Source organism: Mobula hypostoma, chromosome 28 (genome assembly GCF_963921235.1).
Source record: "Mobula hypostoma chromosome 28, sMobHyp1.1, whole genome shotgun sequence".
NCBI lineage: Eukaryota > Metazoa > Chordata > Chondrichthyes > Myliobatiformes > Myliobatidae > Mobula > Mobula hypostoma.
This window is the reverse complement of record NC_086124.1, coordinates 31,760,203-31,778,599: the sequence shown is the minus strand read 5'-3', so window position 1 is coordinate 31,778,599 and position 18,397 is coordinate 31,760,203. Positions and strand designations below refer to the sequence as shown.

At 63.1% G+C, this 18,397-nt stretch overlaps 1 protein-coding gene across 1 annotated transcript in view; it reads right to left on the bottom strand.

The window, feature by feature from the left end:
• LOC134339103 (creatine transporter-like) overlaps positions 1–18,397 on the bottom strand; it is a 51,644-nt gene that overhangs the window by 12,941 nt on the left and 20,306 nt on the right. The window contains exons 3-6 of the mRNA XM_063035411.1: positions 7,974–8,211; positions 7,458–7,590; positions 5,917–6,051; positions 4,264–4,367 (exon numbers count right to left, since the gene is read on the bottom strand). Coding sequence (XP_062891481.1) covers positions 4,264–4,367; positions 5,917–6,051; positions 7,458–7,590; positions 7,974–8,211 — 610 coding nt within the window. The remainder of the gene's footprint in view (positions 1–4,263; positions 4,368–5,916; positions 6,052–7,457; positions 7,591–7,973; positions 8,212–18,397) is intronic.

Here is an 18,397-nt window from a genome sequence, read left to right as displayed (position 1 = left end):
AGCTGCCAGCTTGTCCTCCTCCCCCTCCCCCTCCTGCCCGAAGGAGGGTCTCGGCCCGGAACGCCGTCTGTTCGTCCGTTTCCACAGGTGCTGCCTGACCTGCTGAGTTCCTGCAGCGACTTGTGTGAGTTCCTCTGTAAACGTTACAATGCCCTGCCCACTTCTCGTTCCCTGTGATCTCTGGTACAAGCTTCACCACAGGAATGAACTGTTTATCTGTGAGTTAAGCTTTGAATCACGCCACCCAGCAGCCCGGGAATTAACACTAGCCTAACCACGGGACAGTTTACCGTGACCAATTAACCTCCCAACCAGCACGACTTTGGACTGTGGGAGGAAACCCACTCAGTCACGGGGAGAATGTACAAACTCCTTATAGAGGACATCAGAATTGAACTCTGAACTCCGATGCTCTGAGCTGTAATAATGTTGTGCTAACCGCTACACTAGCGTGATTTAACTCTGATTAATAGGGGTATTAATTACAATTTATTAATTAATTCGCCACTGAGTCTGGCAGGACCATTTCTACTGAGAGGAGAGGATCATATTGATAACCCTTTCATTCCCAGAATCATTCTCCTGAACTCCTGGACCCTCTCCAATATCAGCACCTTTCTTCTTACATAAAGGGCCCAAAACCACTCACAATACTCCAAGTGAGGCCTCACCGCTTTATAAAGTCCCAACATTACATCCTTGCTTTTATATTCTAGTCCTCTTGAAATGAATGTCAACATCACATTTGCCTCCTCACCACCAACTCAATATGGAAATGAAACTTCAGGGATTCCCGCAAACTGATTCACAAATCCTTTTGCTCCTCAGATTTTTGAGTTTTCTCTCCATTTAGAAAACAGTCCACACTGTTGTTTCTTCTACCAAAGTGCGTGACTGGCCCTGTGTTTCATCTGCTGCTTCTTTGCCCATTCTCCTGATCTGCCCAAGTCCTTCTGTAGTCTGTCTGCTTCTCCAACACTACCTGCCCCTCCACCTTATCTTCCTATCGTCCACAAACTTGGCCATGGAGCCATTATCCAGATCACTGACGTACAACATAAACCGGATCGTCCACAAACTTGGCCATGGAGCCATTATCCAGATCACTGACGTACAACATAAACCGGATCGTCCACAAACTTGGCCATGGAGCCATTATCCAGATCACTGACGTACAACATAAACCGGATCGGTCTCAGCACAGGCCCCCGGGGAACACCACTAGTCACTGGCAGACGACCAGAAAAGGCTCCCTTCGTCCCCACGCTTTGCCTCCTGCCGCTCAGCCACCTCTGCCATGCTGGTATCTTTCCCATAATCCCACGGGCTGCCTCAGTTGACCGGTATGTTCACATCCCTACATTCCTGATCATTTTCAATCCGAAAGACCCTTAAACTTCACTTTTTTTACACCTACTTCCACCCCGGTCACGCATTCCAGACCGCCCTACGTAAACAAAATCTTGACCCTCACGTCACCTCCCCACAGGCCTCAAAAAGCATGTCCTCTGCTCGCTGACATCTCTCCCCGGTCTCTGACACACTGTTTGAGCAACGGCCGTGAGAGCTTCGGAACTGGAGAATGAAAGAAGTTGAAACGTCTGCAGGTCAACGAGTTGAAATTCAGCCGGAGAGGCCAAACCAACAGAGCTGTTATCCTCGTCCCTGACAGCTCTTTTGTTCAAGTTGTTTAATTCTAAACAAGTTAGGCCAAGCGGCAGCTTGTTCTCTCGGAAGTGCTGACGATGTCTGGTGAATTGTAAGAGGGAGAGATGTCTGGAATCACGCAGTTCTCTGGCAGCCTACTGTGAGATGGCGATTTAACATGTTCAGGGGTTGAAGTGGAACAAGGTCCACAAGGAGAAATCTTCTCTTGGGGCTGAACGATTCAACAAACAACAATTTGCAATTGGGGAAATCCTACATCACCATCATCACGTGCTGTGTCCGTATGACATCATCATTATGAGCCTTCTATGACATCAACATTATATGCCGTGTTGTATGATGTGGGCAATCATGGTTCCCCTTAAACATTTCACCTTTCACCCTTAACCTCTGGTTGTGGTCCCACTGTGCAAAGTAAGTTAAAGAGAGCTGCACTTGGTTGCCGGGGTGGAGGTATGTCTCCGACAGAAGAGGTGTAAGGCGCCCTTTCCCTCTGCTACCCTGCGGGTCACCCTTGGGCAATGGTGAGCTGCCAAACATGAACGATGAGCCCCATCTACTTGAAACGACTGGCTTTATGACCCACCTTTGCCCTTCCTCCTGTCAGTAGAGATGTTTCTGCTAGGTCAGTAGCTAAGCCACACACGAAGGCCAGGGGCTGGACTTGGTTGTCAGAAGCTATTTGAGACGCATACCATTTTAAGAGGTAGTGGGAGCCAGTTATAACAACCTAGGGAACCTGAACGGCCATAAAGTACAGCACAGAAACAGGCTCTCCGGCCCATCTAGTCCTTGCCAAACCGTTTAAGCTGCCCACTCCCATCGACCTGCACCGGGACCATAACCCTCCCATCCATGTACCTATCCAAACGTCCCTTAAACGTAGAAACTGCGCTCACATGCACCACCTGCGCAGGTAGCTCATCCCACCTCCTCACGACCCTCTGAGAGAAGAAGTTCTCCTCAAACAATTCGCCTTTCACCCTTAACCCATGACCTCTAGCTGCCGTCCCACCCAACCTCAGTGGAAAAAGCCTGCCTGCATTTACCCCCAATCCCTACCCCTCATAATTCCGTATACCTCTGTCGAATCTCTCAGTCCTCTACATTCCAAGGAATAAAGCCCCAATCTATTCAATCTTTCCCTCCAGACTCGACAATATCCTTGTAAATTCTCTCTGCGTTCTTTCAACATTATTTACATCTTTCCTGTAGGGAGGTGATGAAAACTGCACACAAAACTCCAAATTAGGCTTCACCAACATCTTATACAACTTCAACATAACATCCCATCTGCTGTACTCAGTATTTCCATTTGTGAAGGGCGATGTGGTAAAAGCTTTTTTTTTTATAAAAAGAACAGCTCTATCTACCCTGCTCTCAATGAGTTATATTGTTGGATAAAGATGAACTGATCGCTGGCACATTCTCTGTGAGTGTAACACTATATGCTGGACTCTGATACGGTTTTTCCCTTCTGCAGCCACAAAGTTCTGGTGTCTGGAATGTTCCGTGTGGATGGCTCACAAACAGAGCCTGCCACTGTGTCCCCGGACACGTGACCATAGCAAACAAATCACCAGCACACTGAGTATTCTGATCAGATGTGGGTCAGGAGAGAGAGAGAGACTACAGAGACATGGTTGAGTTCGTCATCTTGTATGGCTGTTACTCGTAAGGCCAGAAGATACGGGAGCAGAATTCGGCCACTTGGCCCATCGAGTCTAAACGTAGTACAGCACAGCACAGGCCCTTCGGCCCACATTGTTGTGCTGGGCGAGTTCAAAAGTAAATTTTAAAAAAAGACCCCAAACACCAATCTCTCCTACCAACACAATGTCCGTATCCCTCCGCCTTCCTCACCTCCATGTGCCTGTCCCAATGTCTCTTAAAAGCCTCCGTTGTATTTGCTGCTATCACCATACCAGGCAGTGCATTCCATCATGGCAATCCAATTCCGTCTCACCCCCATTGTTGTGCCTTCTCCCTGTAACCTTTCACGCCCCTGCGCATCAAGAGCCAATCAACCTCTGCCTTAAATGTCTTTTAAGAGATTTTTGGAAAGGTACAAGGAGCTTAGTAAATAGAGGGCTATGGGAAAGCCTAGTAATTTCTAAGGTAGGGACATGTTTGTGGGACGAAGGGCCTGTATTGTGCTGTAGGTTTTCTATGTTCTATTAATGGCCTCCACAGCTACCTGTAGACATGAATCCCGCAGATGCCAAAGAATTTCCCCATCATCTCCATTCCACATGGACATCGCTCTCGTCTGAGGCAGTGCCCTCTGGTCGTAGACTCCCGCAGCGCAGGAACATCCTTCTCAGCTTAGAAAGTGGATTGAAGGGTTGAACTTGGAGGTAGGCCCTTCATCCTGTCCAGGCCAACCATTAAGTGACTACCTTCGACCTTAAATCCTCCCTCGGACCCCCAGCCCCAGCTTGTGCCTGACCACCAGCTCCACCCCCTGACCTGTAACCTTTAACCTGGCCAACAGGTGCCCCGACTACTAACCCCAGCCCTGCCACCGAGAGTCTGCTGGCCACCTCCTGACCCCTGACCCCTGACCCCGACCTGCCCTGTGACCCCCGTCCTTACTTGTAGCAGTCATTGTGGAACTGGTTGTAGCTGCCCAGAGCGGTGAGGGCCCCAAGCCCGATGGCGTATGAGAAGAAAATCTGTGTACCGGCGTCAATCCATACCTGTGGAGGGAGGAGCAGTCAGAGAGGGGGTGTGGGGACAAACCTGGTTAAATGGCTCACAGCCCTCCCCTCAGGATCCACACCTCATGCCTTACGAGCCTAGTTGAATTTTCTGAGGATGTGACTAAACACGTTGATGAAGGAAGAGCAGTAGGTGTAGTGTATATGGATTTCAGCAAGGCATTTGATAAGGCACCCCATGCAAGGATTATTGAGAAAGTGAGGAGGTATGGGATCCAAGGGGACATTGCTTTGTGGATCCAGAATGGGCTTGCCCACAGAAGGCAAAGAGTGGTTGTAGACGGGTCATATTCTGCATGGAGGTCGGTGACCAGTGGTGTGTCTCAGGGATCTGTCTAGGACCCTTACTCTTCGTGATTTTTATAAATGACCTGGATGAGGAAGTGAAGGGATGGGTTAGTAAATTTGCTGATGACACAAAGGTTGGGGGTGTTGTGGATAGTGTGGAGGGCTGTCAGAGGTTACAGCAGGACATTGATAGGATGCAAAACTGGGCTGAGAAGTGTGAGGTGGTTCATTTTGGTAGGTCAAATATGATGGCAGAATATAGCATTAATGGCAAGACTCTTGGCAGTGTAGAGGATCAGAGGGATCTTGGGGTCCGAGTCCATAGGACACTCAAAGCTGCTGTGCAGGTTGACTCTGTGGTTAAGGCATTGGCCTCCATCAATTGTGGGATTGAGTTTAAGAGCCAAGAGGTAATGTTGCAGCTATATAGGACCCTGGCCAGACCCCACTTGGAGTACTGTGCTCAGTTCTGGTCACCTCACTACAGGAAGGATGTGGAAGCCATAGAAAGGATGCAAAGGAGATTTAGAAGGACGTTGCCTGGATTGGGGAGCATGCCTTACGAGAATAGGTTGAGTGAACTCGGGCTTTTCTCCTTGGAGCGACGGAGGATGAGAGGAGTGTACAAGATGATGAGAGGCATTGATCGTGTGGATAGTCAGAGGCTTTTTCCCAGGGCTGAAATGGCTAACATGAGAGGGCACAGTTTTAAGGAGCTTGGAACTAGGTACAGAGGAGACGTCAGGGGTAAGTTTTTTTACGCAGACAGCGGTGAGTGTGTGGAATGGGCTGCCGGCAACGGTGGTGGAGGTGGATAGGATAGGGTCTTTTAGGAGACTCGTGGATGGGTACATGGAGCTTAGAAAAACAGAGGGCTATGGGTAACCACAGGTAATTTCTGAAGTAAGTACATGTTTGGCACAGCATTGTGGGCCGAAGGGCCTGTATTGTGCTGCAGGCTTTATGTGCTTCTATGAGATACACTGAAACCACACCTCACCCCATCCCACGTTCCAGTGAAATACACTGGGATGAGGTATTAATCCTAATTCTCCCCATGGCCCCTTGAGTGAACGAGAGCTGGTGAAGGTGCTGGCAGAAGTGGCTTGTGATTGCATCTGGGTGGTGGTTGTAGCCTTGGGTGTCTGTGCGGACCCACTGGATAGATGCCTCCTCCCTCTCCCCTGACCCCTATATCGTCCCTCTTGCCCCCTCACCCCTCCATCCCCCCGCCGCTCACCTGAGGCTCTCCCAGCTTGCTCCAGTCAGGCTGCAGGTAGTAGATGATGCCTTGAACAGCTCCGGGGAGCGTGGCCCCGCGGATCAGCAGGATGGTCAGGATAATGTAGGGGAACGTGGCCGTGAAGTAGACAATCTGTGGGCAGAAGGAAAGCAGTGAGCGGACGGCCTGCGACCCCCGCCCACCCTCGAGCGAGCTGCACACCCGGGGCCCCATCCCTACACACAGACAGCTCCCTGTCACCCAGGCACTGAGGACAGACGGCTCACTGAAAGGGGAGAGGCGGTGCAGGGGGGAGACGAGGGGGGGAGGTGGCAAAGGAGTGAGGAGGAGTTGAACTAGATTCGGACGATGGGACGGCCTCCCTCTGGGAGCTCGTGGCGACTCTGTGACGTTGCCCAGGAGATGGCTGGGACTGACGCTGCCTTTGTCCGAGTGACCCGGGGACCCAACAAGTCTTCAGGCTCCCTGGATACCGGCTGGGCCTACAACGGTGTCCATGGCAACCAGCCTCCATCCCTCTGAGAGTGGCCGCGTTGGCAGCGGCCCGCCGCGAGAACAAAGCCGAGAGCGGGCTCACTGAGAACCTGGGCCCTAGAGCTCTGTCACCGCAAAAACAGTCAGGGAATCACGGCTGGGAAAAGGGGAGAGGAGAGGAGGTGGATCAGGAAGCGTTCTGATCAGTAAACCAATTGTTTGGAATCAAATAACCTTGCCTGGTGTCTTGGGGCCGGGTGTGTCCCTCACCCTGGCACACCTTCTCTGCCGCCTGTCTCACACCCCTCCCACGACGCTCCACCCTCACCTCCCCAACATCCTTTGCTCCCTTCCAGATTTACAAACTCTTTCTCCACTCCACGCTGACAAATACAGTATTGTGCAAAAGTCCTAGGTACCCTACATATATTTGCCTGAGACCTTTGCACAGTTCTGTATGTGTTTTGAGGAGGTGACCATTGATGAGTGCTGGACATTGTAAGATGCCAAAATGGACATTCGACAAGGTCCCTCGTGGTTAGTTCATCCAGAAGATTAAGATGCAGGGGACCCAGGGTGACTTGGTCGATTGGATGCAAGACTGGCTTGCCCATAGACATCGGAGGGTGGCGATTCATGACCGGTGGTAGTGAGCCAGTCACGGTCCACAGGGATCTGTGCTGGGACCTCTGTTGTTGGGCTGATTAGTAACACAAAGTTTGGTGAGCTTGTGGACTGTGAAGAAGGTGGTGGGTCTGAGTGGAGGAATGGCAGGTGAAGTTTAATTTGTACAAGTGTGAGGTGTTGCACTTCGGATGGTCAGATGAGAGGGGAGGTAGGCAGCAAATGGGTGTGCATTGACCCTGGGTGTCAACATCTCTGAGGGTCCATCCTGGGCCCAACATATCGCTGCAGTTTCACAGAAGGCATGGCAGAGGAGTTTGAGGAGATTTGGTGACGGGGTTGGGGATTGAAGTGACTTGTCAGTGAGGGTCATGTCCGTCCACCCCAATGATTCCGTTTTGCCCCGGTCACTCCCCCCACGCCGGCTCAGTTCTCATTACCTTCCCTGTGCACTTCACGCCCTTCCAGATGCAGAAGTAGACGAGGAGCCACGTGGCGACGAGGCAGAGCGTCACCTGCCAGCTGACCTCGCCCATCTCTGCCAGTCCGCTCGACAGCCGCAGCACTCTCCTCCTGTAAGAGAGGCCGTGGCTGGTTAACCGGGGTAGGCATGACACCGGCACGGTGCAGAGTCTGAGCACGTGGCCTCGCAGCAAGAGGCTCGGCTGGTCATCATGGAGGCTGCAGCTGCAGGCCACTCAGCCCATCGAGGCTGTTCCAAGGGGTCAGGGAGACCACTAACTCTACTGAGGTTTTTTTACCATGAGGACAAGGAGACCATTCAGTCCATCTATGTTAGCCCAAAGGGACTGGGAGAGCATTCAGACTACTCTGATTGTTGCACCGAGACCAGTCAGCCCATCGTGAACGTACAGTCTGGAAGAGAAGGCCTTTAAAGCCTCAGACCGGGATCTACTCGCCATCCCCAACCCCACCCTCGCTGTGACGCGACTTACTCCCAGAACTCGACGATAGAGGACTGTGCCTGCCCCTGGGGGGTGCAGGCGCTGACGTTGGCGTCGCCAGAGATGCCACAGCCTTCGGAGCACGCGTCGGTGTTCCACGTGTTGTTGCAGGAGGCCCAGGGCAGGGGGGTGGAGAACGAGTTCACCAGGTAGAACGAGCCCCAGCTCAGGATCATTATATAGTACGTGTTACAGAAGAAGACGATCACCATCGAGGCAAAGCCCAGTCCTGTTCGCAAGGGCCAGATTCTCAGTTAATGCACCACTCACACCGAACTCCTCACCACCCCCACACTGAGAGCACGGTGTTCCCACCTCCCCGTCCCTCCCACAGCACAGCCCTCCCTCACCGTCACTCCTACAGCACGGCCCTCCCTCACCGCCCCGTCCCACAGCACGGCCCTCCCTCACCACCCCGTCCCACAGCACGGACCTCCCTCACTGCCCCGTCCCACAGCACGGACCTCCCTCACCACCCCTCCCACAGCACGGCCCTCCCTCACCGTCACTCCGACAGCACGGCCCTCCCTCACCGTCACTCCCACAGCACAGCCCTCCCTCACCGCCCCGTCCCACAGCACGGACCTCCCTCACCACCCCTCCCACAACACGGCCCTCCCTTACCGCCCCACCCCACAGGACGGCCCTCCCTCACCACCCCTCCCACAGCACGGCACTCCCTCACCGCCCCGTCCCACAGCACAGACCTCCCTCACCACCACCCCTCCCACAGCATGGCCCTCCCTCACCGCCCCGTCCCACAACACGGCCCTCCCTTACCGCCCCACCCCACAGGACGGCCCTCCCTCACCGCCCCTCCCACAGCACGGCCCTCCCTCACCGCCCCGTCCCACAACACGGCCCTCCTTCAACATCCCGTCCCACAGCACGGCCCCACCTCACCGTCACTCCCACAGCACGGCCCCACCTCACCGTCATTCCCACAGCACGGCCCCACCTCCCCGTCACTCCCACTGCACGGCCCTCCCTCACCACCCCGTCCCACAGCACGGCCCTCCCTCCCCGCCCCTCCCACAGCACGGCCCTCCCTCCCCGCCCTTCCCACAGCACGGCCCTCCCTCCCCGCCCCTCCCACAGCACAGCCCCACCTCACCACCCCACCCCACTGCACGGCCCTCCCTCACCGTCCCGTCCCACAGCACAACCCTCCCTCACTGTCACTCCCACAGCACAGCCCCACCTCACCACCCCACCCCACTGCACGGCCCTCCCTCACTGTCACTCCCACAGCACGGCCCTCCCTCACTGTCACTCCCACAGCACGGCCCTCCCTCACCGCCCCGTCCCACAGCACGGCCCTCCCTCACCGTCAGTCCCACAGCACGGCCCTCCCTCACCGTCACTCCCAAAGCACGGCCCTCCCTCCCCGCCCCTCCCACAGCACGGCCCTCCCTCACCGCCCCGTCCCACTACACGGCCCTCCCTCGCCGCCCCTCCCACAGCATGGCCCTCCCTCACCGCCCCGTCCCACTACACGGCCCTCCCTCACCACCCCGTCCCACAGCACAGCCCCACATCACCGTCACTCCCACAGCACGGCCCTCCCTCACCATCACTCCCACTGCACGGCCCTCCCTCCCCGTCACTCCCACAGCATGGCCCCACCTCCCCGTCACTCCCACAGCACGGCCCCACCTCACCGTCACTCCCACTGCACGGCCCTCCCTCACCGTCACTCCCACAGCACGGCCCTCCCTCACCGGACCTCCCACAGCACGGCCCTCCCTCCCCGTCACTCCCACAGCACGGCCCCACCTCACCGTCACTCCCACAGCACGGCCCTCCCTCCCCGTCACTCCCACAGCACGGCCCCACCTCACCGTCACTCCCACAGCACGGCCCCACCTCACCGTCACTCCCACAGCACGGCCCTCCCTCACCGCCCCTCCCACAGCACAGCCCTCCCTCACTGTCACTCCCACAGCACGGCCCCACCTCACCATCACTCCCGCTGCACGGCCCACCCTCACTGCCCCTCCCACAGCACGGCCCTCCCTCACCGGACCTCCCACAGCACGGCCCTCCCTCACCGCCCCTCCCACAGCACAGCCCTCCCTCACTGTCACTCCCACAGCACGGCCCCACCTCACCGTCACTCCCACTGCATGGCCCTCCCTCACCACCCCACCCCACAGCACGGCCCTCCCTCACCGTCACTCCCACAGCACGGCCCTCCCTCATCACCCCACCCCACAGCACGGCCCTCCATCACCACCCCACCCCACAGCACGGACCTCCCTCACCGCCCCGTCTCACAGCACAGCCCTCCCCCACCACCCCACCCCACAGCACGGACCTCCCTCACCGCCCCGTCTCACAGCACGGTCCTCCCTCACCACCCCACCCCACAGCACAGCCCTCCCTCACTGTCCCGTCCCACTGCACGGCCCTCCCTCACCGCCCCGTCCCACAGCACGGCCCTCCCTCACCACCCCGTCCCACAGGACGGCCCTCCCTCACCATCACTCCCACAACACGGCCCTCCCTCACCACCCCACTCCACAGCACGGCCCTCCCTCACCGTCCCGTCCCACTACACGGCCCTCCCTCGCCGCCCCTCCCACAGCATGGCCCTCCCTCACCGCCCCGTCCCACTACACGGCCCTCCCTCACCACCCCGTCCCACAGCACAGCCCCACATCACCGTCACTCCCACAGCACGGCCCTCCCTCACCATCACTCCCACAGCACGGCCCCACCTCCCCGTCACTCCCACAGCACGGCCCCACCTCACCGTCACTCCCACTGCACGGCCCTCCCTCACCGTCACTCCCACAGCACGGCCTTCCCTCACCGGACCTCCCACAGCACGGCCCTCCCTCCCCGTCACTCCCACAGCACGGCCCCACCTCACCGTCACTCCCACAGCACGGCCCCACCTCACCGTCACTCCCACAGCACGGCCCTCCCTCCCCGTCACTCCCACAGCACGGCCCCACCTCACCGTCACTCCCACAGCACGGCCCCACCTCACCGTCACTCCCACAGCACGGCCCTCCCTCACCGCCCCTCCCACAGCACAGCCCTCCCTCACTGTCACTCCCACAGCACGGCCCCACCTCACCATCACTCCCGCTGCACGGCCCACCCTCACTGCCCCTCCCACAGCACGGCCCTCCCTCACCGGACCTCCCACAGCACGGACCTCCCTCACCGCCCCTCCCACAGCACAGCCCTCCCTCACTGTCACTCCCACAGCACGGCCCCACCTCACCGTCACTCCCACTGCATGGCCCTCCCTCACCACCCCACCCCACAGCACGGCCCTCCCTCACCGTCACTCCCACAGCACGGCCCTCCCTCATCACCCCACCCCACAGCACGGCCCTCCATCACCACCCCACCCCACAGCACGGACCTCCCTCACCGCCCCGTCTCACAGCACGGCCCTCCCCCACCACCCCACCCCACCCCACAGCACAGCCCTCCCTCACTGTCCCGTCCCACTGCACGGCCCTCCCTCACCGCCCCGTCCCACAGCACGGCCCTCCCTCACCACCCCGTCCCACAGGACGGCCCTCCCTCACCGTCCCGTCCCACAGCACGGCCCTCCCTCACCGCCCCGTCCCACAGCACGGCCCTCCCCTCACCATCACTCCCACAGCACGGCCCTCCCTCACCACCCCACTCCACAGCACGGCCCTCCCTCACCGTCCCGTCCCACTGCACGGCCCTCCCTCACCGCCCCGTCCCACAGCACGGCCCTCCCTCACCACCCTGTCCAACTGCACGGCCCTCCCTCACCACCCCACTCCACAGCACGGCCCTCCCTCACCGTCCCGTCCCACAGCACGGCCCTCCCTCACCACCCCGTCCCACAGCACGGCCCTCCCTCACCGTCCCGTCCCACAGCACGGCTCTCCCTCACCACCCCGTCCCACAGCACGGCCCTCCCTCACCACCCCACCCCACAGCACGGCCCTCCCTCACCACCCCACCCCACAGCACGGCCCTCCCTCACCGTCCCGTCCCACTGCACGGCCCTCCCTCACCGCCCCGTCCCACAGCACGGCCCTCCCTCACCACCCCGTCCCACAGCACGGCCCTCCCTCACCGTCCCGTCCCACAGCACGGCCCTCCCTCACCGTCCCGTCCCACAGCACGGCCCTCCCTCACCACCCCGTCCCACAGCACGGCCCTCCCCTCACCACCCCACCCCACAGCACGGCCCTCCCTCACCGTCCCGTCCCACAGCACAGCCCTCCCTCACCACCCCGTCCCACAGCACGGCCCCACCTCACCATCACTCCCACAGCACGGCCCCACCTCACCGCCCCGTCCCACAGCATGGACCCACCTCACCGCCCCCCCCACAGCATGGACCCACCTCACCACCCCCTCCCACAGCACGGCCCCATCTCACCGTCAGTCCCACAGCACGGCCCTCCCTCACCGTCCCTCCCACAGCACAGCCCTCCCTCACCGCCCCGTCCCACAGCACAGACCTCCCTCACCGTCCCGTCCCACTGCACGGCCCTCCCTCACCGCCCCGTCCCACTGCACGGCCCTCCCTCACCGCCCCGTCCCACAGCACGGCCCTCCCTCACCGTCCCGTCCCACAGCACGGCCCTCCCTCACCGCCCCGTCCCACAGCACGGCCCTCCCTCACCACCCCGTCCCACAGCACAGCCCCACCTCACCATCACTCCCACAGAACTGCCCCACCTCACCGTCACTCCCACTGCACGGCCCTCGCTCACCGTCACTCCCACAGCACGGCCCTCCCTCACCGCCCCTCCCACTACACGGCCCTCCCTCGCCGCCCCTCCCACAGCATGGCCCTCCCTCACCGCCCCGTCCCACAACACGGCCCTCCCTCACCACCCCGTCCCACAGCACAGCCCCACATCACCGTCACTCCCACAGCACGGCCCTCCCTCACCATCACTCCCACTGCACGGCCCTCCCTCCCCGTCACTCCCACAGCACGGCCCCACCTCCCCGTCACTCCCACAGCACGGCCCTCCCTCACCACCCCACTCCCACAGCACGGCCCTCCCTCACCGTCACGTCCCACTGCACGGCCCTCCCTCACCGTCACTCCCACAGCACGGCCTTCCCTCACCGGACCTCCCACAGCACGGCCCTCCCTCCCCGTCACTCCCACAGCACGGCCCCACCTCACCGTCACTCCCACAGCACGGCCCCACCTCACCGTCACTCCCGCTGCACGGCCCACCCTCACTGCCCCTCCCACAGCACGGCCCTCCCTCACCGGACCTCCCACAGCACGGACCTCCCTCACCGCCCCTCCCACAGCACAGCCCTCCCTCACTGTCACTCCCACAGCACGGCCCCACCTCACCGTCACTCCCACTGCATGGCCCTCCCTCACCACCCCACCCCACAGCACGGCCCTCCCTCACCGTCACTCCCACAGCACGGCCCTCCCTCATCACCCCACCCCACAGCACGGCCCTCCATCACCACCCCACCCCACAGCACGGACCTCCCTCACCGCCCCGTCTCACAGCACAGCCCTCCCCCACCACCCCACCCCACAGCACGGACCTCCCTCACCGCCCCGTCTCACAGCACGGCCCTCCCCCACCACCCCACCCCGCAGCACAGCCCTCCCTCACTGTCCCGTCCCACTGCACGGCCCTCCCTCACCGCCCCGTCCCACAGCACGGCCCTCCCTCACCATCACTCCCACAGCACGGCCCTCCCTCACCACCCCACTCCACAGCACGGCCCTCCCTCACCGTCCCGTCCCACTGCACGGCCCTCCCTCACCGCCCCGTCCCACAGCACGGCCCTCCCTCACCACCCTGTCCCACTGCACGGCCCTCCCTCACCACCCCACTCCACAGCACGGCCCTCCCTCACCGTCCCGTCCCACAGCACGGCCCTCCCTCACCACCCCGTCCCACAGCACGGCCCTCCCTCACCGTCCCGTCCCACAGCACGGCTCTCCCTCACCACCCCGTCCCACAGCACGGCCCTCCCTCACCACCCCACCCCACAGCACGGCCCTTCCTAACCGTCCCGTCCCACTGCACGGCCCTCCCTCACCGCCCCGTCCCACAGCACGGCCCTCCCTCACCGCCCCTCCCACAGCACAGCCCTCCCTCACTGTCACTCCCACAGCACGGCCCCACCTCACCGTCACTCCCACTGCATGGCCCTCCCTCACCACCCCACCCCACAGCACGGCCCTCCCTCACCGTCACTCCCACAGCACGGCCCTCCCTCATCACCCCACCCCACAGCACGGCCCTCCATCACCACCCCACCCCACAGCACGGACCTCCCTCACCGCCCCGTCTCACAGCACAGCCCTCCCCCACCACCCCACCCCACAGCACGGACCTCCCTCACCGCCCCGTCTCACAGCACGGCCCTCCCCCACCACCCCACCCCACAGCACAGCCCTCCCTCACTGTCCCGTCCCACTGCACGGCCCTCCCTCACCGCCCCGTCCCACAGCACGGCCCTCCCTCACCATCACTCCCACAGCACGGCCCTCCCTCACCACCCCACTCCACAGCACGGCCCTCCCTCACCGTCCCGTCCCACTGCACGGCCCTCCCTCACCGCCCCGTCCCACAGCACGGCCCTCCCTCACCACCCGGTCCCACTGCACGGCCCTCCCTCACCACCCCGTCCCACAGCACGGCCCTCCCTCACCGTCCCGTCCCACAGCACGGCCCTCCCTCACCACCCCGTCCCACAGCACGGCCCTCCCTCACCGTCCCGTCCCACAGCACGGCTCTCCCTCACCACCCCGTCCCACAGCACGGCCCTCCCTCACCACCCCACCCCACAGCACGGCCCTTCCTAACCGTCCCGTCCCACTGCACGGCCCTCCCTCACCGCCCCGTCCCACAGCACGGCCCTCCCTCACCGCCCCGTACTGCTCCCCGTCCCGTCCACTGCACGGCCCTCCCTGCGTCCCATCCCACAGCACGGCCCTCCCTCACCACCCCGTCCCACAGCACGGCCCTCCCTCACCACCCCACCCCACAGCACGGCCCTCCCTCACCGTCCCGTCCCACACGGCACCGGCCCTCCCTCACCACCCCGTCCCACAGCACGGCCCTCCCTCACCACCCCGTCCCACAGCACGGCCCCACCTCCCCTCCCACCACCCCACCCCACAGCACGGCCCTCCCTCACCGTCCCGTCCCACAGCACAGCCCTCCCTCACCACCCCGTCCCACAGCATGGCCCCACCTCACCATCACTCCCACAGCACGGCCCCACCTCACCGCCCCGTCCCACAGCATGGACCCACCTCACCGCCCCCCCCACAGCATGGACCCACCTCACCACCCCCTCCCACAGCACGGCCCCATCTCACCGTCAGTCCCACAGCACGGCCCTCCCTCACCGTCAGTCCCACAGCACAGCCCTCCCTCACCGCCCCGTCCCACAGCACAGACCTCCCTCACCGTCCCGTCCCACAGCACGGCCCTCCCTCACCGCCCCGTCCCACAGCACGGCCCTCCCTCACCGCCCCGTCCCACAGCACGGCCCTCCCTCACCGCCCCGTCCCACAGCACGGCCCTCCCTCACCACCCCGTCCCACAGCACAGCCCCACCTCACCATCACTCCCACAGAACTGCCCCACCTCACCGTCACTCCCACTGCACGGCCCTCCCTCACCGCCCCTCCCACCGCCCTCACTCCCACAGCACGGCCCTCCCTCACCGCCCCTCCCACTCAGCACGGCCCTCCCTCACCTCCCACCGGCCCTCCCTCACCTCCCACAGCACGGCCCTCCCTCACCGCCCCGTCCCACAGCACGGCCCTCCCTCACCACCCCGCCCACAGCACGCCCTCCATCACCGTCACTCCCACAGCACGGCCCCCCTCACCTCCTCCCACGCACGGCCCTCCCTCCCGTCTCCCACAGCACGCCCCACACACGCCCTCCTCACCGTCACTCCCACTGCACGGCCCTCCCTCACCGCCTCCCACAGCACGGCCCTCCCTCACCGTCCCACAGCACGGCCCTCCCTCACCGTCCCTCCCACAGCACGGCCCTCCCTCACCGCCCCGTCTCCCACAGCACGGCCCCCCTCACCTCACTCCCACAGCACGGCCCTCCCTCCCCCTCCCACAGCACGGCCCTCCCTCACCGTCACTCCCACAGCACGGCCCCACCTCACCGTCACTCCCACTGCACGGCCCTCCCTCACCGTCACTCCCACAGCACGGCCCTCCCCCACCGCACGGACCTCCCTCACCGCCCTCCACAGCACGCCCTCCCTCACCGTCACTCCCACAGCACGGCCCTCCCTCACCGCCCCTCCCACAGCACGGCCCTCCCTCACCGTCCCACCCGGCCTCCCTCACTCCCACGGCCCCCCTCACTGCCCCTCCCACAGCACGGCCCTCCCTCACCGCCTCCCACAGCACGGACCTCCCTCACCGCCCCTCCCACAGCACAGCCCTCCCTCACTGTCACTCCCACAGCACGGCCCCACCTCACCGTCACTCCCACTGCAGGCCCTCCCTCACCACCCCACCCCACAGCACGGCCCTCCCTCACCGTCCCTCCCACAGCACGGCCCTCCCTCATCCACCCCCCCCACAGCACGGCCCTCCCTCACCACCCCACCCCACAGCACGGCCCTCCTCACCGTCCCACCCCACAGCACGGCCCTCCCTCACCGCCCCGTCCCACAGCACGCCCTCCCACACCACACCCCACAGCACGGCCCCCTCACCGCCGTCTCACAGCACGGCCCTCACCACCCCACCCCACAGCACGGCCCTCCCTCACCGTCCCGGCCCACAGCACGGCCCTCCCTCACCACCCCGTCCCACAGCACGGCCCTCCCTCACCGCCCCGTCCCACAGCACGGCCCTCCCTCACCACCCCGTCCCACAGCACGGCCCTCCCTCACCGTCCCGTCCCACAGCACGGCCCTCCCTCACCGGCCCCTCCCGTCCCCCACTGCACGGCCCTCCCTCACCGCCCCGTCCCACAGCACGGCCCTCCCTCACCGCCCCTCCCACAGCACAGCCCTCCCTCACTGTCACTCCCACAGCACGGCCCCACCTCACCGTCACTCCCACAGCACGGCCCTCCCTCACCGTCACTCCCACAGCACGGCCCTCCCTCACCCCCACCCCACAGCACGGCCCTCCTCACACCACCCCACAGCACGGCCCTCCTCACCACCCCACCCCACAGCACGGCCCTCCCTCACCACCCCACCCCCAGCACCCACAGCACGGCCCTCCCTCACCGCCCGTCCCACAGCACGGCCCTCCCCCACCACCCCACCCCACAGCACGGCACCTCCCTCACCGTCCCGTCCCACTGCACGGCCCTCCCTCACCACCCCGTCCCACAGCACGGCCCTCCCTCACCACCCCGTCCCACAGCACGGCCCTCCCTCACCGCCCCGTCCCACAGCACGGCCCTCCCTCACCACCCCGTCCCACAGCACGGCCCTCCCTCACCACCCCACCCCACAGCACGGCCCTCCCTCACCGTCCCGTCCCACTGCACGGCCCTCCCTCACCGCCCCGTCCCACAGCACGGCCCTCCCTCACCGCCCCTCCCACAGCACAGCCCTCCCTCACTGTCACTCCCACAGCACGGCCCCACCTCACCGTCACTCCCACTGCATGGCCCTCCCTCACCACCCCACCCCACAGCACGGCCCTCCCTCACCGTCACTCCCACAGCACGGCCCTCCCTCATCACCCCACCCCACAGCACGGCCCTCCATCACCACCCCACCCCACAGCACGGCCCTCCCTCACCGCCCCGTCCCACAGCACGGCCCTCCCTCACCGCCCCGTCCCACAGCACGGCCCTCCCTCACCACCCCACTCCCACAGCACGGCCCTCCCTCACCACCCCGTCCCACAGCACGGCCCTCCCTCACCACCCCACCCCACAGCACGGCCCTCCCTCACCGTCCCGTCCCACAGCACGGCCCTCCCTCACCACCCCGTCCCACAGCACGGCCCTCCCTCACCGTCCCGTCCCACAGCACGGCTCTCCCTCACCACCCCGTCCCACAGCACGGCCCTCCCTCACCACCCCACCCCACAGCACGGCCCTTCCTAACCGTCCCGTCCCACTGCACGGCCCTCCCTCACCGCCCCGTCCCACAGCACGGCCCTCCCTCACCGCCCCGTCCCACAGCACGGCCCTCACCTCACTCCCACCACGGCCCCCCTCACCGTCCCCCACAGCACGGCCCTCACCTCACCACGGCCCTCCCTCCCACAGCACAGCCCCACCTCACCACCCCACCCCACAGCACGGCCCTCCCTCACCGTCACCGTCCCACAGCACGGCCCTCCCTCACCGCCACGTCCCACAGCACGGCCCTCCCTCACCGCCCCTCCCACAGCACAGCCCTCCCTCACTGTCCCTCCCACAGCACGGCCCTCCCTCACCGTCACTCCCACTGCACGGCCCTCC